This window comes from Macaca fascicularis, chromosome 18, assembly GCF_037993035.2.
Source record: "Macaca fascicularis isolate 582-1 chromosome 18, T2T-MFA8v1.1".
Lineage (NCBI taxonomy): Eukaryota > Metazoa > Chordata > Mammalia > Primates > Cercopithecidae > Macaca > Macaca fascicularis.
In genome coordinates, this window is record NC_088392.1 from 54,178,839 (window position 1) to 54,204,049 (window position 25,211).

General features: G+C 36.8%; 1 protein-coding gene across 5 annotated transcripts in view; it reads right to left on the reverse strand.

Annotated features, from left to right (window-relative positions):
* The window catches only part of GALNT1 (polypeptide N-acetylgalactosaminyltransferase 1), a 322,829-nt gene that overhangs the window by 20,155 nt on the left and 277,463 nt on the right, over positions 1-25,211 (reverse strand). For all 5 annotated transcript variants that reach the window (XM_065534313.2, XM_045377653.3, XM_065534311.2 and 2 more), the window contains 6 exons: positions 15,047-15,213; positions 9,246-9,453; positions 5,392-5,562; positions 3,288-3,405; positions 1,409-1,589; positions 325-464 (listed from right to left, as the gene is read on the reverse strand). In XM_065534313.2, the coding sequence (XP_065390385.1) occupies positions 325-464; positions 1,409-1,589; positions 3,288-3,405; positions 5,392-5,562; positions 9,246-9,453; positions 15,047-15,213 (985 nt within the window). The remainder of the gene's footprint in view (positions 1-324; positions 465-1,408; positions 1,590-3,287; positions 3,406-5,391; positions 5,563-9,245; positions 9,454-15,046; positions 15,214-25,211) is intronic.

Below are 25,211 nucleotides of genomic sequence, written 5' to 3' on the forward strand. Positions count from 1 at the left end.
CTTATAATTACAAGTTCACAAGGACCTGCACAGAAGTCTTTTTTTAAAAAAAATATATATGTACAAATTTTACAGATTCACAATTGCAGATGGTACAGTCTGTTTAGGAAACACATCACTATACACAGATTAGGGAAAAACAGACTCCACAGTACACAGCTTATCTCCAGATGCATCAACTCAGTGGAAATCAACTTTTAGGGAGGAGGAATGGGAAAAAGAATATTGTTTAGACTTTCCTTATTGGAAGTTTAACTTCTATTTTTTTTTAGTATAAAAAAGTAAGAACATAATAACCACATAGAATATATATGTATTTCTTACCTCTCCCAATGAGAAATAGTGACGTGGAATTTGAGAATCAGGATATATATTCTCTAGGTACCAAGAAAAAGGTTTGCATTGTAGTTTGTGTCTTAGACCAACTCTTGATGATATATCTCCATAATCTACCTTTGTAACACCTGTTGAAAGAAATAATTGACTCTGAATTATTAGTGTTGTTTCAGGTAACACATGTTTATTGTTGAATCTAATAAGCCAGATGAATGAGAACAGTGGTATCAGTTGGGTGATATGTAACTATACCAAGTGAGACACCATGAATCCACCAAAAGTATAAAGCAAGGAAAAGACATTAAATGTGTTTTAATTTTTCAGAGAAAAATTACATTTATGTGAGAAAATAGACCAAAAAAATCAAGGTCTATTTTGCTCAAATATTAAACAGAGCAATTGTTTGCAGTCAGGCTTCTCTCACACAACTCACTGAATTGTGCGCTCTGCCACTTGACAGTCTTGCAGTAACTGAAAAATAAGGATGGACTAAGTAACAATGTCAGGCCGACTTATAGCTGATGGAACAACTGTTCCTACAAAACTCTGAGTAGCAAAGTTCCTGGAAAGAAGGCCCTTGTGGTGGCATGTTTTGGGCTCTCGGTGGCCTTGTGATACTTGATGAAAGCCTCCTATGACAGCATCGAGGGCCTGCTTATAAAGAATGCTTATGACCCACTGCAAAAACAGTGGTTTTGTTATGTTGAATGAAAACTCCAAGAATCAAGAAAAAGTCATGCAAGCTAGAAAAATGGCTGAAAATTTAACAAGATGAAACTTCACAGGAATAAATTAAATGTTGCGGTTAGGTTTTTTAAAAAAATAGAACATCTGTAAAATCTGGGCTAGCAACACTGACCTGGATAATTTATTACTGTTAATTATATATTATTCTAGGCATTCTGCCAAGCACTTTCTATACTGTGTGTGATTTCATTCATTCCTTACAATAACCTTATGAGGTAGGTGTTCACCTCTGCTCAAAGCTTCACTTCCACCCTTCTTACTTCTCCTCCAGGATCAGGGTCAAGAAAGGTACAGTCTGGTATTTCTAATGCAAAACAATGCTAACCTGGAGAAATTATATAGAAGAAATTCTTGAATTCATCCATCCACACTTCTGCAAGTCGTCTGTTATTTTTATTGATAATCTGCCCTGTGCCTCCTGGAAACGTATAAGGTGTAGCTTTCCGAAACACATGTCCAACATGTGAGCATGTAACAATTTCCAAAGTTCCTCCACATTGCCAAATCTGAAAACAGCAGAGATGACCATAAGATGTAGCTGAGTAATCAGGAAATGTTCACCTTAGTTTTCCCAGAGCATTTTTCTTTTCAGTTAAATAGGGGTTTGGCTTTTGTTTAAACTTAAATGGAACATATTGTAGTTACTGGTAAAAAGCTTCCAAAGTACCTCCATACTACCAAATCTGAAAATAACAGCTAAGACCATACATGACATTGATAGTTTAAAAAAAAAGTGTTGACATCTATTGGGTTCCACCGTTGGAATTTCACAAAATCAGGGGCACATGGTGGGCTCTGGCTGTAGGGTTAGGTTACAAAGTCAGTGCTTCCTCAAGAGAAATATTTCTCTAATTTAGGTTCTGATCAAACCAAAAGTTGAAGACTAAAATAAAGAAAACATAGGTTACAGGCTAAATACAGAAAAGACATGAGATCTAGAGCAGTATTCTTCTAACTGCAGACCATTATTCCTAAGAGAATCATAAATTCAAATTGATGAATTGCAACCCATACTTGTTAACAAGGACATACTGTTTCACAAAATGTTTAAATTTCATGTTTTGTGTGTACAGAGTATATAATGTATTAATGTGATTCATGGTTAAAAACCACCACCAAACAAAACCTGACCATGGAGTAGCCAGCCAGATTCTCATCTATTCACCCCTCTCCAAACCTGTGTCACGGCTTGTACATGAAACCGAACCTAGGAATCTAAACCAGATCCATCGTAAGTTCTTCAGTGAGAGAGTAAAAGCATGTTTTGTTGTCTTTGTTAGAACAGTAAAAACAAAAAAAGGGGTAAAAGAAAGATGATCGAGTATGTGCTTACATCCTTAATTTAATGAAATCCTTCTGTTCCTTTCAAAATATATTCCCCCAAACAAGTTAAAACTCTCATAACTCTTTACAATTAAAATAACATTTTGGAAAGTTCTGATTTTGTTAAATATTCAGTGTTCCTACCTTCAAGTTTTCCCAGGATCATAAAGTGTTAGAGCTGGATAGGATCTCCAAGATGATCTAGAGTCCAACCCTCTCTTTGACAAGAAGGCAAAGCGATTCACTGGGAACAAAGTGAGCTCACTGGTTCAGATTACAGTACACGTCAGTGTGACTTCCACTATAATAAGTTATGTGTCTAAAGTTGGTTATTGTAAAAAATATGCAATGCCATTTAAATGATATGTTGATTCCAGTGAACATGAAATGCAAAGACTTTATATGCAGACTGGGTTAAATCAATTTAGAGTCATTTTAGAATTCTTGCGTTTTTCTTTTTATTGAAAAATATAAAGCTGGTAAAGTGACTAGGTTTTATATAAAAAAGTTTTCACACTAAAATAAAAAGCATATTACAAAATGTGAAATTTATGTTTTTGAGAGTAAAGTACCAAAGTAGCATATTCAAACTACATATTAGTTTTTAGAGCTTAAATTACTTCCTTGAAAATAAAAATTAAAAACAACTAGGGAATCTTGTGTAAGTTTTATAGCTGGACTTCAAAGGTAACTAAATTATTTGCTTCAGTAGTTTATAATGAACCTTTAATATCAGTCTTTTTTATGGACCGAAGGTTCTGAAGTTACATTAAACTTGTATTAAATTCAATTTTTATTTTTTATGTAGAGATACACGAATAATCAAAGCACATCTATATTTGAGGCTAAATAAAAGATTAATTTTTTTGAAGGGAACTTACCCTAAAGGAAATTTCAAGGTTTTCTCCTCCCCAAATATCCATTCCAGCATCATATGTTCCAATTTCCTGAAAGTAATCTCTGTCTATTGAAAAAAGGCCTCCTGCCATGGTAGGTGTTCTGAAATTCAATAACACTATACCATTAGCAATTTAAAATTTACAATCAGCTTTTGTTTTTAAAAGCAGTTTCATAACTATTTATAACTACTGAGTAAGTACTTATTCTCACACTCTTCATAAACTTTCATAGGCCTTAGGGGTTTTCTGTGTTTTATGCTGTTATTTGGTCTTCAGACATGACCCATACCGTGGTCATGCTGACTGCTAGACTTGCTGTGTCATGCTTCTGCCCAGACATCCCTCTCTGTCACAGTTCTAAGAGTACTTTCTATCTTTCTTGGCTTGGTCCTCAGGTCCTAACTGAGTTTAGATCTCAAACTCCTTAAATTAAAGTTATTCCTCACAATCCTCTCCATCTGACTGTGCACCCATTCCATGGATCCTAGTAACTTCAAGGCAGTTGACTGTATTAACCAAGCAGATTCAGGTTAGAATTACCATGCCACATTCTAAAGGGTGGCAAATATTTTAAACACATAAGATAAACAGGATGGAAACAACGAGGTCTTTTCCCAATACCCATAAGAAATCTTTAAGGACAGGAGACAAAATATAGAATAAAATCAATATGTTCCTTCCTGACTGTATGGTATATTTTCTGCAAAAGAGGAGCCTAATTCATCAAAATGGGCTCAGGTAGGCAAAAGGAGTGGGGACGTGAAATTAAGCAGAAAAATGATTAAGAAATGAAGGAAGATTTAAATAAATGAATATCAGCCCATTTGATTTTTATAAAGAACAAGTATGGAGAAAAAGTGAACTCCAACCAGGAGAAAAAATAATTAAGTTACAAGGACCGAAGATACCACGAAAACTGTATTTTAAGATGAACCCTAAAATGTACTCATTGCCTTTCCAGAGGAAACAGCTGTTTCAAAAAAAGGTTTGGACTTATTTTGATTTTAGAAGAAAAAAAGAATGAGAAAAGGGTTTAAAAGAAACAGCCCAAAATTCAGAATTATCATTTAATACAGGGGTTTCTTGACCTGAGTTTTTTGTGTGCTAAATCTTCTGTATGTACATGTGCATTTTTCTCCATTAGAGAAGACCCATAGCTTTTACCAGATTTTCAAAAAAGTTTGTCATCTTTGAAATGTTTAGGAACCCCTGATTTAGATAGTGAATTGCACTAACAGCTAAAGAGAAGAAAAGTCCCTTGCACTACTAAGAACTCAGGCTAAGGAAAATAGCACACAGTCAGTGGAAAATCTCTTCAGTGTTGCCAGAACTGGACTTGAATTCAAGGGAAGGCAGATGCAGGAGGCCCAAAAACAGAAGACAGCTGAAGCCTGGTTCTGAAGGAACTCTTAATACAGAAGTAGCAGGTTGATATAATTGGGATAAATTTTAGGATGGCTCAGAAGAGCTCAAAGGTCTCAATTTCATGTTCTAGAAAGAGCATGAGGATTTTTATTCCATCCTGAAAAAAAAAAATCTATATATGACCAAGTAGAGAAAAAAAATCAGAAAATAAATGGATTAATGAATTTTTTTATACTTTGTGTCAATTCTAGCTATTTTTATGTTTGATACAAGCTTTTCTAACTTTACCAGTCAATAACTCATCCAGATGGTACAAGTCTGAATTTAAAATCGCACATTTTAATGCAAGGACCCAGTTTTAGGTAATAGTTTCACATACTGACACAATTAATTAAGCTAAGTAGTATTATCCTTAATAACTGAATTAAAGAATAGATGTGACTTACACATTTGCAGAATGTTCATAAAGGAATGAAAAAACATGCATGTCATCATTTCTCATGTGCACTAGATTTACAGAATAAGTAAAAATGTCTAATTTTATTAGAGGAGAAATCCTTCTTTATAACACTCCCATATGTGAAAGATGGCCCTTAACTACCATAAGGTATACGAATGCTTCATGTTTCTCAAAATACACTGATCCATTTGATATGATTCCCAGAGCTCCACAACCTTCTGCCAATGACACTTTAGGGAAAATATTTGACAAATTAATTACCTGACAGGAAGAGTCCGATCACCTTTCCTTCTGTCCATTTCTCTTTGGGGAACAGGATACCAGCGAAAATTGAGCTTCCAGTTGAACCCACCATAGGTCATATCAGAGCCTGCCATGTACTCAAAAGTATCATCGCTGATCACATCGATGATAGGACACACCACTGTTCTCCTGATGTCATAAAAGCAAGTTTAAAAATCCTTCAAAACATTCCTGTTTAATGTCAACTATAGAACAACTGTATAGTGTTTTTACTTTTTTCCCTCCTTGTGACAGGGTATCACTCTGTCACCCAGGCTGGAATGCAGTAGTGCAATCAGGGCCCACTGCAGCCTCGACCTCCTCAAATGATCTTCCCACCTCAGCTTCCTGAGTAGCTGGGACCTCAGGTACATAACACCACACTCAACTAATTAAAAGAATTTTTTTTTTTTTGGTAGAGATGAGGTCTCCCTATGTTGCCCAGGCTGGTCTTTAACTCCTGGGCTCAAGGGGTCCTCCTACTTCAGCCTCTCAAAGTACTGGGATTACAAGCATGAACCACTGCACCTGGGCCTAAGAGTTTTTAAAATAAAAATACATTCTATAATGTTACAGGCAATGGTGAAAACTTTCATGCTCAATCTCACATCAAACTAGCATCATAATTATTTACTGGTTGATAATCCCTCCCCTTTTCATTCATACTCCTATATTGTCTTAAAAAGAAGCATATTTTTGTTTTTTATATTTAAGTCTTTAATCCTCAAGGGACTGATTTTAACTATGATATACAGCAAATATCCAACTTCATTTATTTCTTCTATGGATAACCAATTGTTCCACCACTATTTATGTAATGGTCCCTTTTTCTTCTGCCATAGCTATGAGTACCTGTTCTGTCATAAATGAAGATTACATACAAAAATGAGCGGGTTTCTAGACCCTACCCTGTTTCACTAGTCTCTTTGTGAATTCCTGCATCAATATACCACTGCTGTAATTAACACAGCTTTAAAATAAGTCTTGATGCCTAGTAGGGTAAGCCCCCTTAGATCTGATTCTTCTTCAGAAGCATCCCAACTATTTTTTTTTCTTTTTACAGTTCCATATTAATGCTAGAATCAGCCTGTACAGTCTCTCAAACAAAATTCTGTGGAGATTTCAACTGGAAATGCACTGAATTTATATATGAATTTGGGTAGAACTGATACTCTTATGATATTGACTTTCCTATCCATGAACATCACCTCTCTCTCAAGATTTTTTTGTGAATTTCAGTCAATCTTGGTAAACATATTCCTACGTGTAGTCTATTGCTATTACGAATGGTATCTTTTCTTTTTACATTATATTTTCTAAGTATTCCTTGTTGGTGTGAAATAAACTTTTCTTTGTTTGGAGATGGAGTCTCACTCCTGTTGCCCAGGCTAGAGGGCAGTGGTGCAATCCTGGCTCACTGCAACCTTGACTTCCTGAGTTCAAGTGATCCTCCCGCCTCAGCCTCCCAAGCAGTTGGGATTATAGGCATGAGCCACCATGAATGGCTAATTTTTTGTATTTTTAGTAGAGATGGGGTTTCGCCATGTTGGCCAGGCTGGTCTCAAACTCCTGGGTTCAAATGATCTGCCCACCTTGGTCTCCCAAAGAGCTGGGATTACAGGCATGAGCCACTGCACCAGCCTGAACTTTTCTATAGTAATCTCATGTTTGGCAACATTGCTAAATTCTTATTGTTTCTATTATTTTATGTACAGATTCGTTTTCTTCACAAACACATATACAATTGACAACAATGCTTTTCCTTTTTCCAATAAATAAATGTTCTTTATTTATTGTAGTACAGCAAAACCTATGAAAGACTTCTAATAATACCTGAAGTCTTGAAGTGATTGAGGGCATTAACATCTTGTTCCACATCTTTTTAAAAAATGCTTTCAACATTTCTCCATTAACATGATTTCTGCTTGCAAAGGCTTTTTTTTTTTTTTTTTAAGCTGTCCTTTCTTGGATTAAACTTCCACTGTGTAATAGTTTGCTAAGTATTTTCTAATAATAAATTCATGTTAAATTTCAGTGAACCCTTTTTCAGTATCTATAGGAGTGATCAGAGGTGTTTAATAAGTTTGTAATCACAGTTTTAAAAATACATTAACGGGATGTATTAAATGAATTAGTTTTGTAATATCATGCTAAACCAAGCAGGCATGATATCATGATATGTTTTTTACATATGTGTGTGTGTGTGTGTATTGCTGGTTCAGTTTGCTGGTATTGTGAGATTTTTGCACTAGCATTCATGAACAGGTTTGCTCTGTAATTTTCCTTGTAGTATTTTCTGGTTTTCATATCACAGTTATACCAGCCTCATAAAAAGAGTTTTGTTCATTCCTTTTCTATATTGTTTACAAATTCTTAGGGAAGATTTGTTTCCCCTCTGCCACTGCATACCAAGGTTGAGACAGCAAGTTTTCTCTGATGTGGTGGGATTTATTTTTCATTCTTGCCTTATACTAAGATATAGATTTCAAAATCCCAGCTTTATACAGGTGTTTGCTATTAGCCTTCTCACCTGAGGCAGCTCCTAGGTTTTGTCTCCTATCCTTCCATCTTATTTGTCTCTCAAGGCAGAAGCTTAGTGTCCCCAAAGTTCAGCAGAAACCCTACCAGTGAAAGCTGGCTTTAGTGTTTGGACTGCACATTTGCTCTCACTTCTTTTCAAGATCTGCAAATTTCTTACTTTTGTGCCAACTCAATGATGCATTTAAAATTTGTTTGGCCTTTTATCCAGCTTTTTCAGTTGGAAAAGTTATTCTGAATATCAAGTCCACCATACAGCCCAAACGGGAAGTCACTGTGGTTGCTATTTCAGCTGACTCCCTTCCATACTTCTGTCATCACCTCACCTTGCTTTCTCTCTATGGGTTATGTATTATCTTCAGGCAAGCAAATATTCCCTAAAACAGTCATCTATTATTTAAAGAAAAGAATTTACAGGGATATGTTATTCTTTTGATTCTTCAGGGAATGTTTTTTTTTCTAAAGCTGCTCTACTTTCCCATTGATTGGCCCAATGCTGAGTTTTCCTATGTATTCATCTTTGAATGGGAAAAAAAAGTAGATCCAGCATTTGCTATCAAATAGAATAGATGCTGTGGCTTTAGCTCCCACCGTGCTCCACTTGATTAGTAAAAGTTCACTCCACTAAAATCTAAACTTAAAGGTTAACAAGGATAGTCTCTACCTCAAATTACAATGACAAGCAGAAATTCAACCAACATAGATGTAGCAGACTGAAGTCAAGTTCTCTCCTGATGCACAAGAACTAAGCCAGAAATAAGGAGTTATTTGAAAAATGTGTAACATGAAAAACTATAACCATAGGTGTTCATTACACCACTGTTCTTCCTGTGTTATCCAAGATTATGGTGCTTTCCATATAAAATTAAGCATTTCAGGACACAATGTGCTTCTCTCCATTCTCTTCTACTTCTTGCTGCACTACAAGTTGAGAGGATCTGCCTGCTCCAGTGTTAGCTTTAGAGAGCAAGGACAAGTGAAGGGTTTTATGCTGTCTTCCCCGAGTTCACCATCTATCTGTTCTGCTCCAGCTTGGTGAACAGAGCATATAGTATACATTCCAACGACATGCTTCCTAATCACTCCCTATTAGCACGACAGTTTGCAAACATTCATGCCAGGCTTCAGAATGTGGTCTTCTAGATATTTTCTTTAGAGTCCTTTACACAGATATTTTAAAGCAAACTTGGGAGGCAATTACTTTTATATTTATTTAAAAACATAGAATTTGGCAATTAACCAGATAGTTTAGGACAAATGTACTAAAAACAAACTTACAGACACCAGAAAATTACCTGTCATGTTTGATCCTGGCCAAGAGAGGCTCCAGCCATCCCACTGTACACTCACAATGGGCATCCAGGAAGGTGATCACTTGGCCTTTAGACACAGCAGCTCCTTTTAATCTAGCTCTAATCAATCCAGAACGTTGTTCCATTCGAATTACATGAACTGGTACTTTTAGTTTTTTCACATAACTCTCTAAAGGCCTTTTCAAAAAGTCTGGAAAATGAACAAAACAAAACATGAAAACAGGTGTGGCCTGGCACTATTCAGATTAAAGTAATTTTGATTTGGAATATTTATTCAACATACCCTTACTGAACACTCTCAGTAAGGCTCCCTGACTCACAAACCCATTTTGCTAAAGGAAGCCTTTATATTCCCCGAGAGAATGGACTAGAGCTGCCTCTATTTTATTACATGCAGAATTAGGAGAGTGCCTTTGGGCTCAGACTTAACCAAGGATAGGAATGCTCCTATGTTTCACTAAGTAACTCTGTCAGACTCAGTTCTTTTTCTAATCATGCTTAAGGATCAGCAATACAAAGAAAGCATTAAATCCAGACCTCAACAGAGAGAAGACACAGAATATGTAATATGTAGAGTTCAGAAAATTGTGAAAGCAGAAACAAATTGTCTTGTTGATTACCACAGTCTTTGACGACACATTTTTTTTTTTTTTTTAAATCAGGAGGCAGAAAGTGAGGTAACGCTTGGAAAAGAAATGCTGGACTGTTAACTGCAATGCCAAATAGAGATCCTTAAACCGACAGTTAGGTGTTAAGAAAAGAAGTTTAAAAAGGAAAGGGCAATTGAAGAAGATAAGAGAAAAAGGGGGCAAAAGGGGAAAGGGAGAGTATGTGGGTGTATGAAATCAATAGCTATCCTGGAGAGTTCAGATAAGAGGTTATGCTCCTCAGGACACAGGCAAGCATATAGGATAAGGCAAACCTTTCCTCCAAAGTTCACAACTGACTTTAAAAAGCAGAAAAGGTGCAACTTCCTCAAAGCAAAGAGAAAATATTGTTCAGATCAGGTAGGTTTACAGAATTTATGCTAGAGAAGCTATTGGTGGTAATATGGCCAAATGCCTTTCCAACTAGTCACCATACAGTAAGTATGAGGATAATCTCTCCAGGGAAGAAAATATTTGAGATGAAACTACTGGGACCCCTAGAGAGATTATCCTTACATCTATTAATTAAATACTAAAAGTAGAGATCCAAAAGGCTTCCTGCATAGTGAGGTGGAAAAGACAAATGGGAGTAAAATGATTCTTGCCTGTTTGACTCAACAAGACAAAATGACTCAATAATGAAACAATCAGGGATATAAAAGCTGTAAAAGAGAAAGGCCTGTGTGTCCCACTACACCAAAACACTGATCTTTACCATTTCTGCTAATATATTTTCTAATATTTGAGCTAAAAAGTTATCTGAAAGATATCACTGTGATTTTATGAACCAAGTCTTAGGGTCAGAAGGATCTAACTTGATTCTGAGTAAAAAGGTAAGGGTAGTGCCAATCCCAGAGAAGAGCAACATTTTGTAGTACCTATTAACATTTTGTGTCTGTTTAGCACAATGTTAACATATGTAATGCTAGTCTCATTATATATTTTATCTCATTTAATGCTCACAACGACCCTATGAGGTTAAGTGTTATTATGAATACTTTAGAAATGAAAATCTAAGGCTCAGCATATTACATGAATTTGATTAAGGTGATACAGCTTGTTAAGGGATGGATCCAAGATTCAAACCCAGGTCAGGCTGACTTTAAAGCCCATCTTTTTATCTACAACAGGAGAATCCTAGAAGGGAACTCTATAGAGAGAACAATTCAGGTCTGTGGAAGCACCTGATCAAGCGCAAATTTAAAATACTTTGTATCCAGAATTTGATAGAATTTCATGCAGTAGAGTATAAGATATAATCTAGTACCTTAGATCAATCAAGACTGGGTGTGTCATAAACAATGTGTCTCCCAACAAGTTTTTCCAAAAATATTAGTTTAAAATGTTTCTTCAGAACTAAAGCAATCTAGTCCCCAAGTCCCACATGTCTTTGAAAGCTATACTATCTTGTTTATGAACAAAATTTAAAAAAAGATGCATGATTCTGTGGTCTGGTAACTCATAAAATTTGCTCTTCCACAAATTTTCTTGGCATCTTTGTTTGACATCTTTGTGGCTTTCACACAATAACATTAGGATATAGGTGTCTTCTTTTCAGTCAATATAGAATTATGGACTCAGGGCTGGGTGGGGAATTAGGAACTATCCAAGTCTCATTTTATAAAAATGAAGCCATGAGTTAAGAGATTATAGTTAGAAGCTACTATTACATCAAAAACAAGGGAGAATCTTCTTATTAGGACATCTTTATAACTATTGGCCTATAAATGGATCCCTATGCATTTCTCAGGGTATGAGATTGTCAGAGAGTGTGAACATCAGGGAAAAATTTCACTGTTCACAGCAATGTCTGAGAAATGCTAGCCAAAACTCTAAAGAGTAGTAGGGAAGAATAAGGAAATCAGAGTCTAATAAATCTGATGCCTAACCTCTACTAAATATAAACCTCTGCTTTTTGTATAAAATGAAAAAATAATAGTCTTCTCAGATTAGAAACATTACATAAATTCTAAGTCTTAAGATAACTTTCTGAGATGAAAATTACATAACTTCTGAAATAAACTAGGGATTCGTCCAAATTCTTACTTTATTACAGATCCTGTAACAGTAAAGTTGCACCAGAAGCAATCAGAAGTGAGGTACACAGCAGTTAAGAGGTCAGGCTCTGGATTTATACAAGGCTTGGATACTCATCTACCATGCTAAGCCTTATTTTCCTCATCAATAAAACAAATAATTACAGCACCTACTTCATACTTCTTTAATAGAGTTACTCAGCAGGTTAACCTGAAATCAAGTATTCAGAGGCCATGGGCACACTATCTATGCTATACAACCCAATTAGGAAGTTTGCACAGAAAAGAAGTAAATGTGAAGATTAAATGTACCAGCGTACATTATTCTTTCACCCATTCATTATATAATTCTAGACTGTTGTTATGTACAGGCACTGTGGGAAGTGAGGTGATAATGGTGAGCCAACAGACCTGACAAAGTATACAGTCTACTGGGGGAAGATACCTATTAAACAGACAAATAAATAATTCAAACCCTGGTTAGAGCTGCAGAGGGGTAGAGTGTTATGAGATGTTTTCAGAGAGACATGACAGGTCTGGAGAGGTCAAGAAAGGCCTCTCTAAATATATCACATCTGAGCTGAACTCTGATGCATGGATGATTCAATGTTGACAATGCTGGGGAGATAGATGGTGGAGACGAATGTTCCCTACAGAACAATGTTCCAGGGAGAGGGAACAGAATCAGTACAAGCGAAGGCCCTGAGATAGGAAGAAGGATGATACTCTTTAACAAACTGAAAGAAGAAAACTGGACAGTGGGAATAAGTATGGGAATGGTTCAAGGTGTGACTGGAGTTGCCAGGTGTGGCCAGGTCATACAGGCCTTAGTGGAGGGGTTTAAATCATGGAAGCGAAATGATCAGATTTGCATGCTTTAAAAAAGCTCACTCTGGAGGCACCATGATGAACATCTAGATGGGAGGGGGTAAGAGTATATGGGGACATTAGTTTGACTTGTTAGCCTATTTCCACATCCGGGTGAGAAATGATGGTGCCTTGGATGTGTCTCATGAATAGGAAAAAAAAGCAGATTTAAAGAGTTACATAAAAGCAAAGAGCTTGCTCTGGTTTCTGGGTCTAACAATTACGACTTAAACAATGGAGCCAAAGAAAAACACATTAGATGATTCTCAACCTGGAAAGCAAGACTGCAAATTATAACCACAAAAACAAAGATCTAGTGTCTCCCAGATATCAGAAATGGTAACCTGGATATTTGAGGCTTCCAAGGCAGGAAGATAAAGGAGAAACACACCCCTCAGCAGGGACTCTGGAGCAGCACTCCAGGACCCCGCCTAGAGACTAAGCCTCAGGTGGAGCAGTGAGGTAGACACCTGCTCACACCAGTTTCCTCTCACAGATGTACACAGACTGGGGTGTTAGGTGAGGTCTGCATGAGGGGAAGGAAAGACAGAACTGGTATAGGTGAGTTTCTCTGTCACTTGTTGTGGGACTCTGCACCTTTTAAATTAGGTCATATCCTATAAAAATTTATTATTCTACACAGCCTTCTTGGGCATTCACAGAACAAGAGAAAAACAAAGGAGGAAATGAAAAAATAATCCATTTTATCTCAGGTTAAGTATCTCTTCTGGAAGAATATATTTAATCCAGCAAATATTAACATATAAGTAAACCAAGCACAAGTCATTTGCAGGATAAATGTTTGTATATATTCCTCCTTAACTTAGGTTAATTTTCTTACAGAGGGATTAACTCCTAGCAAATAGATTATCCACATGAGTTTTATACTTCTGTTGTCAACAATTATTTCTTTACGTGTGGTATTCTTAACAGCTCTTATTCCTTTTGACATGTAATTATGTCATGTATTATACTATTTAAATGTCTTGTGTGATTATAAACTCTCTCTTTAATTTGATTAAAAATGTAAGATATAGGCTAATTTAAAAGGTAGGATTTATCTTATTCTTCATTTGCATCTGTATAATCTGGCAAAGTAATAAGATTTAAATAGTTTTTATTGCACTAATTACTCCAAATAATTGATATTTTACATGAATAAACTTCATTTCTATTAAATGCATGTATTCAGTGTGGGCACAGGAAGGAGAAAGTATGATACTTAACTAAATCATAGCAGATGCAATGGGAGAATAGGCAAGAAAGTCGAAGATACTAGCAAGAGAGGTTAAAACGGTAGATCATTTAAGGCTGATGAAGAAAAGAAGTAGGAAATTATTTTCTGTAGCTCTAAATTTTTCTCATGTGAACACAGGAACATTGGTGGAACACACACCAATGATTCCTAGAGATGAGATATGAATAAGAAAATTAGGAAATGCTGGGTATCTAAGTTAAGCTAGTTTCTTTACTGATGGACTAAGCGGAGCCTTTTCTATATGGTACTCTGTAGTGTGAAATCTCTAGTAAGGATTCAGAATATATAATATTGACCCAGGCACCTTTAATTAATATGTCCTTTCCCAAAGAGTATTTCATGCTATAGTTTGGGATATTTTAGGCTTGTGAAAAATTCTGAGATTCCTAGAAGGACATGTAGGCAACAGTCTGTAGAGATTTATTATGACAGTCACATTACATCCTACCTTTTCATCCTTCCTAATCCTTTTATGTACCTAGCTATAGATCATTCCTGAAACTTAGAAATGGAGAAAATAGGGAAACCTAAGAAAAATCTGGAGAACAAAGGTTCACCCAGCTAAGGCTCCATCTTGCTGTCAGAGATATTTCCTACTAAACATGGAGCTACATTTCTCCATTCATGGATGTAAGCAGAATCCAGTCTGTCTCTACTCTCAGTCCTGCAGCTTCCCACAGAGAAAATCCTAACAAAATGATGAGAGTTTTTTCACTGTCCTGCATAATAGTTTGTTATATAGCATTATTTCCTTTTGAAACAAGATTAAGATGCAACACACATCAAATGTTAATTAAATATTTTAAGTCTCACAAGAGTGTACTTTTTTACATATGTGAATGAATCCAAATGCTGTATTTTTGGGATAAATTAGAATTTTGTATAAAATTATTAGGTTAAAAATTATAGCAACTAGCTTTAACCGTTAGTGACAAAAGGTGTAGCAAATTATTGGCATTAAAATTTAAAATTTACCTCTTTCACTGGCATCATCTACTAGAACAATTTCTTCTATCATGTGTCTTGGTGAGCGATTAATGACACTATGGACAGTTCGCAGAAGTGTGCTCCAAGCCTCATTGTGGAAAACAATCACCACACTTGTTGTAGGAAGATTATCTGGATACACCTTTGTTTTACACCTAGAGACAAAGCAAATGCCTTTATAAAAAGTGACTGTTAAGATTGCATAATAAAGGAATCTGGACTAGAAGGGGTGATAGAACAATAAAAGCAGTTTGCTCTAGGGGTGGGATCCTTGGTACCTTTTTATTTAAGTCTTGGTTAATGTTACGTGTTTAATAAATAGCACCTATTTAAAATGATATATTTAGATTAAAATTATTTCAAAGATGTCATTTATATTCTTAAAATTAGGTACTTCCTCCTGATGAATGTTTTCAGGTGATTCACTTTAATAGAGAATGAAATAAAGCTATCTACCCAAAACTGACTGTACTTCAAGGACCCTATTAGACAAAAAAAATCAGAACCACTGGAGTTTACATAGTTTAATAATCTAAACAAAAATATGCCTTCCACAAAAGAAGATAAATATTTAGTGAGTACCTATCATGTACCAGGCTCTTAATCTTCCTAGTCATTCTGTAAGACAGATACGTGCAGCCACATTTCACAGATAAGAAACAGGGCAGGGATAGCGAGGAGGCAGCAGAATCTGACCGAAGACTCCACAGCCCATGCCCTGCTGCTCCAATTCTTGCTGCTGCCACCTCCATAATTAAATATCAACATGTACCTCGTTCAGTAAAGACTATTTATGCCTGAGCATGCAATCATCAGAAATACCAAACACACTCAAAAGATATGCACACGAAATCCATACAATAATTTTATGTTTCTAGCACTTTGTTAGGCAACATGGTCTCTTTTTCAACCTTGTTAGCTAGATAAAATTACTAGATAACAGCCTATTAGAGAAAGTAACAGCAGTAGGTAACCTGAGATCAAGAGATGTGCTTTAGAACGTAAGCCCGCTCTAAACAGTGCGTATGTAATTCTCTCCCAGGTATCCCCAATTCTAACAGTTGCTCCACCCTCCTCTTTCTTCCTTTATTCCCTGCTCTCTCTCAAGCTCCTCAAGTCTCAACTGTAATCGCCTGTCAGTGGGAGTGAAGAAAGGGAAGGATGGGGAGGAAATGAAGAAAACACAAACAAGACTCCTCTTCTGAAGCTGCTGAAATAACTCTTCTTATTGAACACTCTACCCTAGGGCTGCCGGCTGGCAGTTGGAAGAAAAGGAAAAAGGAAGGGTAAAAAGATGACAAGGTAAAAGGGTTGAAAGAAGAAGTCACCATAGGGGCCCCAACAGCCCTTGTCCTTTCTCTCTCCCAGGAGACAAGGAGCAACAAGTAGCTGTTCCTGTCCTTCGATATATTCCACTGCAGCCCCTCTCTCCCTCTTCACCACTCCCAAGACCTCTTTCACAGGATGGTCTCCATCTCCTACTACCAGTAACCTCCTCTCTACCCACAGCCTCATTTCCACTTCACTGCCCACTCCCTATGTTCACTCTAACAACCACAAGAAGGCCCACACAGCCTGCCACCCTGTCTGCAGCTCCCTCCTTCCAAGTCTAGACTAAAGAGGTGGGGCCCAAAAGACTAGGCGAGAGGGGAAAAGATGTGTTCTCAGCAGTACTAATAATACTTCTGAAAATAGTTTCCCATCAAAACTCTGTTATAAATGGTGGCTACAATATTTATGTATTATAATTAGTACTAGTTTCAGGTACATCATAGCTGAGCAACCTATATGTTGAATTCCTGATGCACAGACTCCTGGAATAAGACTCTGAAGTCAGGAATGGCCTATGTATGGGTAAAAGGGAATCAGAAAAAGAGTTTCTTATATTATTTAGCTGAATCTTATTATGCCACATACAATCTCTTTTCCCAAGTGAATCCTACTTATTATTATCGTAGAATTGGGAAGCAGGAAACAGCCAAAGTGGCCATGTAGTTCCTACCTTACCAAAATAAAGTAAAATAATAAAATCAAGTGATGCATGAAAGATGTATAGTGTACAAATGGTACTGTTAGCCATGTCTATGGCTAGGAAACAGAAAGGAAGACAGAAAAATGTGGAGACAGCAGGTTCTGCAGAAGAGAAGTGATAACCCAAATTTACTATTTGTATGATATGTTAAAGAATAAAATTCTAAAACTGTATGGGAAGGAAGTAAGATTATAAGAGTATAAGAACACTAGAAAGAAATTGGATGGAAGAATCAGAGGGAGAAGCAATATTACGAGCCAGAAGGACAGATAAAAATGAAATAATTTTTTTAAATCAAATGGTTAATCAGAAGCCATAACGAGTTCATAAAAGTTAATATTCTCTCAAAGCAAATGAGAAAACATAGAGAAAATATTAAACAACCATAATTAACCTCAGAACAGGTACAAAAACACACAAACACACACCCCTAACCTGGAAGAGCCACAAGGTACTTGAGAAGAACCAAAGAGCCTTTTAGCATTCTAGCTAAGCTTTTCCAATCAAGAAACCACCTGTCCTTTTGTGTTTCAGGGTATGAGGTGGGTAGGGGGACCGGTTCATAGAACACAGAGCTGAGGATGAGGAGAAAGGCCACAGACCATGTTCAGGAAGCAGCTTTCTTCCACACTGGCCCAAGTGAGACTTTTATCCTCAGTTATGAAAACTAGCCAGTGTAAGTGCTAATTTCTTTTTTTTTTTTTTTTTTGGAGACGCAGTCTCGCTCTGTCGCCCAGGCTGGAGTGCGGTGGCGTGATCTCGGCTCACTGCAAGCTCTGCCTCCCGGGTTCACGCCATTCTCCTGCCTCAGCCTCCCGAGTAGCTGGAACTACAGGCACCCGCCACCACGCTCGGCTAATTTTTTGCATTTTTAGTAGAGACAGGGTTTCACCGTGTTAGCCAGGATGGTCTCCATCTCCTGACCTCGTGATCCACCCACCTCAGCCTCCCAAAGTGTTGGGATTACAAGCGTGAGCCACCGCGCCTGGCCAGTTTATGCTAATTTCTAAAAGTTACATATAGGTTTAACAGCAAGGTATAGGTTAGGAAGAAATGGAATAGTCTTAAACTTTCTATTGAAATATATACATGCAAAAAGTTGACAAATCATAAGTGTACAGCTGAATGAATTTCCACAGTGAAAGCATCAAGCAGTCAGCACCCAGATAAAGAAACAGATCATTACCAATACCCCAGAGGATTCTTTTGTGCCCCTCTCTAAGGTAACCACTCTACAGGACTTCTAGTACTACTGATGAGTTTTGCCTGACTTTTTGAACATTACTTAAAGGGAGTAATATAAAGCAACAGTTCTCAAACTTTTTGACTTATAATCCCTTTACACACTTAGAAACTGAGGACCCCAAAGGGCTTTTGTGTATGTGGATTATGGCTATTAATGTTTACCATCTTATAAATTAAAACAATTTTTAAAGTGCAAGCATCCACAAACACATAATACATTAGCTCTTGGAGATGACTCATCATTGCCATGTAGTGTGCCCATTATCAAGGTATTGCCTCTTAGTTCGAAATACACCTTTTATTACCTGCACTGTGATAATGGAACCAGCCCCTATAAGCATTTCTCCTTCGCAGTATGCATGATGCATACTTAAGCTCTGTAGGTAGAAGGTGCTGGAGGGACAATGCAGGAGGAAGATACTTCCCTCCCCGGTTCCAGCGTGCTTCCATTTGTTTTCCTCTCCCTCAAACTGTGCGGCTGCCAGTGGACTGCGGTGGATAACCAGGGCATTCACCCTGCTGAACTTCAACAGCACCCCCACAACAACAGACCACATATATGATGGTAGTCCCATATCATTATAATGGAGCTGAAAAATACATATGGCCTAGTGTCATTGTGGCCACCATCAACATACTAGCATAATTACTTAATATGCAAAGTACATTTAGTAGAGCCTAAGTGTACAGTGTTGATAAAGTCTACAGCAGTGTATACAGTAAAGTCTTAGGCCTTCACATCCACTCAGCACTCACTCACCCAGAGCAAGTTCCACTTCTGCAAGCTCCATTCATGGTAAGTGCCCTATACACGTGTACCATTTTTCATCTTTTATACCATATTTATACTGTATCTTTCTACGTTTACATACACAAGCACTACTGTACTACACAACTGCCTACAGCATTCAGTACAGAAATATACTATGCAGGTTTACAGACTGGGAGTAATAGGCTATACCGTATAGCCTAGGTGTGTAGTAGGCTGGACCATCTAGGTTTGTGTAAGTACACTCTATAATGTTTACACGATGACAAAATTGTCTAATGACCTATTTCTCAGAACATACCCCAGTCATTAAATAACACATAAGTGTACCTAACAATTCAGAAATATAGAGCTACAGAAGTTGCTTGGTACTTACTATTACTAATATTTTTCTATTGTTATAGTCCTACTCTGGCTGGATGCAGTGGCTCATGTCTACAATCCCAGCACTTTGCAAGGCTGTGGCAGGAGGATCACTTGAGCCCAGGAGTTTGAGACCAGCCTGGGCAACAAAGTGAGACCCCATTACTAAAAAAGTCCTACTCTATTTATCTTATCTCAGGGCACTGGCCTGAAAAGGTCCTGCTGACTTTTTATTAAGTTCCTGAAACTGCATTAAGAGGATTAAATATATTATCCCATGTATGCTTGTAACAACCCTAAGACAGAGTTATTACTCTCCAAATTTTACAGATGAGGAAACTGAAGCTTAAAGTAATAAAGTAGATTGTTCATGATAGCAGCTAGTAACAGAACTACAAGCTGAATCCACAACTTATGATAAAACTTGTAATGCTCATCAGTCATCCACATATATGTCAAGAACTATAGTTTGAAAAAAGAGCCAAGAAAAGAATTTTCAAGAAATTTCTACACCAAGGTGACTATGCATGTATAATCCGATGCTCTCCTCCATGTCCCTTCAAGCTATGATTTTCAATGTATTCTTTTTCCCCCATTAAATTTCATCTGTCACTAGCATTTATCAATGACAACTCATATTTCATAAAATGTCTGGCTACCTGCCAGGCAGTGTTTGGCAATGTTACAAAATTACTTCTCTGTATACTCTCATTCAGAGAAGATCAACTAAGATCTAACCATAAAAGTAAGAGCAAAGCACAGTGATTCAGAGCACATATTTTGACCCTGAGACCTAGATTCAAATTTCACTTGCGTCACTTACTAACTGTACTTTGGACAAATCATTTAATTTCCCTAAGTCCAAGTTTCCCCATTTGTAAACTGAGCACATTACTACTACTTTGCCCATCTGTTTGAATATGACAATGTGTATAATACTGGTATATAATAAAGCATTCAATAAATGTTATTAAAATTACTTTTTAAATATCTAAGACTAACTATATAGGATGGAACTGGCTTACTAGATGATTTGGAATCTGTCTTACACTTCCTTCCCTAAGATTACACATGAGGAAAGTTATTCAGGGACTGTTGGTTCTATTTAACTCTTCTGAACAGTAATAATGTCATTCTTCCCTCCAGTTTCCTTCAGGAAACGTGCCCTTAGAGACTGTACAAGGCAGTAGAAGTTATTGGCAGACAGGATGATCTGGACACAGCCAGCTACACACCAGTTAAGCCCATGTCTTAGAACATAAGCAAGGTTTCTCTGGATTCCAAAAGGTGGTGAAAAAGCTGCACTCCAGGGGCCATCCCACAGCATCATTTCTTCCACATAGGGGAGCAGGAATGGAAAGCAGCTGACTACCTCTGTCCAGCACAGCTGAGGCTTAAGAAAATACTATCTAATATTTACCACTTGGCATTTCATTGTGAATCTGCTTTGGAAGTCAGGAAATGACTAGTAAAATAAAGAAAAAAAAGTGGAGATGGAAAAGTCCCTTTGGAGTCAGCTTCTTCTGAGAATCAAATAGGGACGTGGAGCTCACTCCTTGAACAGAGGCCTTCTCTGTATCCTAGATTGCAGGAAGCGTGCAAAGCACTTTACAAATCCTCACAACCACCCTTGTAATTCTCCTTATCTTAGAGATAAGGACCTGAGGTACAGAAAAGTCAGGCAACTTGTCCTAAACCACATAGCCAGTAAATGGCAGAGCCAGACTTGGACTTTGCCATTATCAAGATATTAATGAGAAATTTACCTAGAGACAATTTGAAAAGGAACAAACAGAGAAAAAATAAGAGTATAGATTGAGAAGCTCTAGTATATGCATATAAGTAGCTCCAAAAGAACAGACTGGAGGAAATAATGAAGCAGCAGTATTTGAGATTACAGCTAGGAATGTCCCACAATTGAAGAATAATATCAGTGCTCACATCAAAAGTACACTATGTGCACTGAACATGTAGATACATAAAGATAAATCTACACCTTCACAATTACAAGATACATAGGTCTTACTAATAAAGGAAAAGTATACAGCTTCCAAACCAAGAGACAGAAAAACATGAATACTAAAACTTTACCAGTTGAAACTGTATCAATTAGAAAAGCAGGAAAAGAGGAAAAAAAGGAAAAAGATACTAAACAGAAAGCAAGATTTATTAGGTCAAAGTTTATGAAACTGTCATTTTCATGGGTCAAAAGTGGTTGAATATCAGTTTCATATGGTTCAACATAAAAAGTTCAAATATATCAAGTCATAATACATGTAGATCAAGTCATAATATACACAAAAGTCATCTATTAAAAACCAAAGATTAAATTTAGAACACAAAGTTCCAGCCTGGGCAACATGGTGAGACCCCCATCTCTACAAAACATTTAAAAAATTAGCCAAGTGTAGTGGTATGTACCTGTAGTCCTTGTTACTCGAGAGGCTGAGGTGGGATGACCATTTGAGCCCAGGAGGTTGAGGCTGCAGCCAGCTGTGACTGCGCCACTGCACTCCAGCCTGGGCAACAGAGCAAGACCCTGTTCCTCAAAAATATATATGCGTGTACATACATAGTGAGAGTCCATTCAATGGTAGGCTGCCTATGAACATGAGCACGAGAGAAGCAAAAAATTAAATAAATAAATGGTAGGCTGTCATTTAAAAGAAAAAAGTCCAGCCATCTAGTAGAAATACACCTAAAACAAAGTCCTTTCCTATGCCAAGATCACAAAGATCTATTTTCTCCTATGTGAACTTTTAGGGCTTTGCTGGTTTGCCTTCACATTTATTTCAGGTAATACATATAAAATTGATTTTTCTGTATGGTGTGAGGTAAAGATGCAGTTTCAGTTTTGTCTTGAATTATATCAAGTTGGCCCAGCAGAACTCATTTGTTCATTTTTTAGAAGATCATCCTTCTCCTACTGCCACATAGTGCCACCTTTGTCCTAAACCAAGTGTTCAAGTATGTATTGGACTGGTCATGAACTCGCTATTGTGTTCCACTGATCTGCTTGTCTATCCTTGCAACAATACCACATTATTTTAATTACTATAGTTTTCTAAGAAATCTTAATAGTTCTATAAGAATGTCTAGCTCTTCCAGGTCTTTGCGTTTCCAGTCACATTTGAGAATCAACTGGTCAAATTACATATGCAAACGTGGTTATGATTGGAACTGCATTAAATCTACTAATGAATGTGGAAAGAACCAACATCTTTATAATATTAAGGAGTCCGACCCCAAGAATGTGGGATAGTTCTCCATTTATTTAGGTATTTAATTTTTCTTTGCTTTAGAGTTTACTCTGAAAAGCCTTTCTTGGATATCTGATATTTTCAGATTGCATTATAAGTATTATTTAAAATTGTTTTATTTCCTAGCTTTTGTAAGAAAACAACATACAGAAATGCAATTTATTTTTCTTTTTAATATTAACCTTAAAATCTTCAACCTTGCTGAATACATTTTTTTTTTTGGAGACACAGTCTCACACTGTCACCGAGGCTGGAATGCAGTGTGGCATAATCATGGTTCACTGCAACCTCGAACTCCCGAGCTCAGGACATCCTTCTGCCTCAGCCTCCTGAGTAGCTGGGACTACAGCTATGAACCACTGTGTCCAGCTATTTATATAATTTTTTTGTAGAGATGGGGTCTCATCATGTTGCTCAGGCTGGTCTTGAATTCCTGGACTCAAGCAATCTTCCTGCTTCAGGTGCCCAAAGTGCTAGGGTTACAGGTGTGAATCACCGTGCCCAGTCTCTAAACACTTTTTGATTCTAATCCTCTAATTCTTTTGGATTTTTGTTATACACAATCATGTCAACTGCAAATAATAAAATTTTAATGAACTTCTTAAATTAATACATTTTAACAAATTTTAATTCCTCTTTTCCAATCCTTGTAACAGTTACTTATTTTGCTCGCCTCCTTACACTGGTTAAGACCTCCAGTACGACACTGAACAGAAGTGGTGTTAACAGGCATCTGTGTCATGTTCCAGATCTCAAAGGGAAAGCTTTCAAAATTATTATTAAATATAGATATTTGCTGGGAGGGTTTTGTTTTTCTAGAAACATTTTGTCAGATTAAGGAAGTTCCCTTCTATTCCTAGTTTGCTAAGGGGTTTTATCATGACAGTGACAAATTTTATCAAATGTTTTTCCTGTATCTAATGAAATGATCACATAACTTACCACCTGTTTCCCTATAAATGTGGTGAATCTAAATGATTTTCAAATCCTAAACCAACTTCACATGCCTGGAATAAACCAATTGATTTTTAATGTATTATTTATATTGCTGGATTTCACTTGTAAATCTGCATCCATATCGAGATTACTGGTCTGTAATATTTCTTTGTTGTAATAACCTTGTTGGATTTTCATATCAAGATCATGCTGATTTCATGAAATAAGTTTGATATGTTGCTTCGTTTTCATTGGCAAAGCCATCTATGCCTGGAAGTCTGTGTTTATGTCTGACTTTGTGAGTGTCTGTGTGTAACGATTTTTTTTTTTCCTTTGAGATGGAGTCTTGCTCTGTCGCGCAGGCTGGAGTGCAGTGGTGTGACCTGGGCTCACTACAAGCTCCACCTCCCGGGCTCACGCCATTCTCCTGCCTCAGCCTCCTGAGTAAGTGGGACTACAGGCATGTGCCACCACGCCTGGCTAATTTGCAGTTTTAGTAGAGACCGGGTTTCACCATGTTAACCAGGATAGTCTTGATCTCCTGACCTCATGATCTGCCTGCCTCAGCCTCCCAAAGTGCTGGGATTACAGGTGTGAGCCACCGTGCCCAGCCGTGTGTAATGATTTTAAATAATTAATTTAATAGCTTATATTAATATTATAACACTTAATAGCTATAACTTAATACTTAATAGCTATAACACTTATATTTTCTACTTTTCTCTGATGTCAGTTTCACTAAGTTATATTTTTCTAGGAACTAGTAAGTTCATCTAAATTTTTAAAAATTGGGATGTTATTTATAATATTCACTTATAATCTTATCTTTATGTCATTGTGGTAAGAACACTTACCATGAGATCTAGGTTTTTAAGGGTACAATGCAGTATTGTTATCTACAGGCACAATACTGTATAGCAGATATCTAGTCCTTATTCATCTTGCATAACTGAAACACTAATCAGCATCTCCTCCTTTCTCCCCTGCCACTGAACCCTGGCAACTACCATTCTACACCCTGCCTCTATGAGTTTGACTATTTAAAAAACCTCATAAAATCTACGTATAATCTTTCAAATGTCTGCAGGATGTGCAGGGATGCTGTCTTTTTCATACCATTATTTGCTATTTAGGAAGGCGTTTTTTGATTTTATTATTTTATTGATTTTTTTCCAAAGAACTTTCAGCTTTGTTGAGCCTCTATACTTGATGTTTGTATTCTACTTTATAATTTCTCATCTTTGTGATATATTATCTTCTAAGGTCTGGATCTGTAATGACACCAGCTTTCACTCCTTATATGGATTTGTGACTCTCCTTATTTTCTTGATTTTAACATTTTTTTTTCCCATGAACTTTTGACTTTGCTGTTCCTCTACTGTACATTTTTATTTCCTAAGTTTCCAAGCTTTAAGTTTCCACTCTTTCTTCTACTTATTCTAATTTGTTCCTTTTCTAATTTCTTAAGATGGTTAGTTCAGTAATTTTCCATCTTCTTTTTAAAAAAAGTCATATGTATTTAATGGTACATATTATCACCTAAGCATG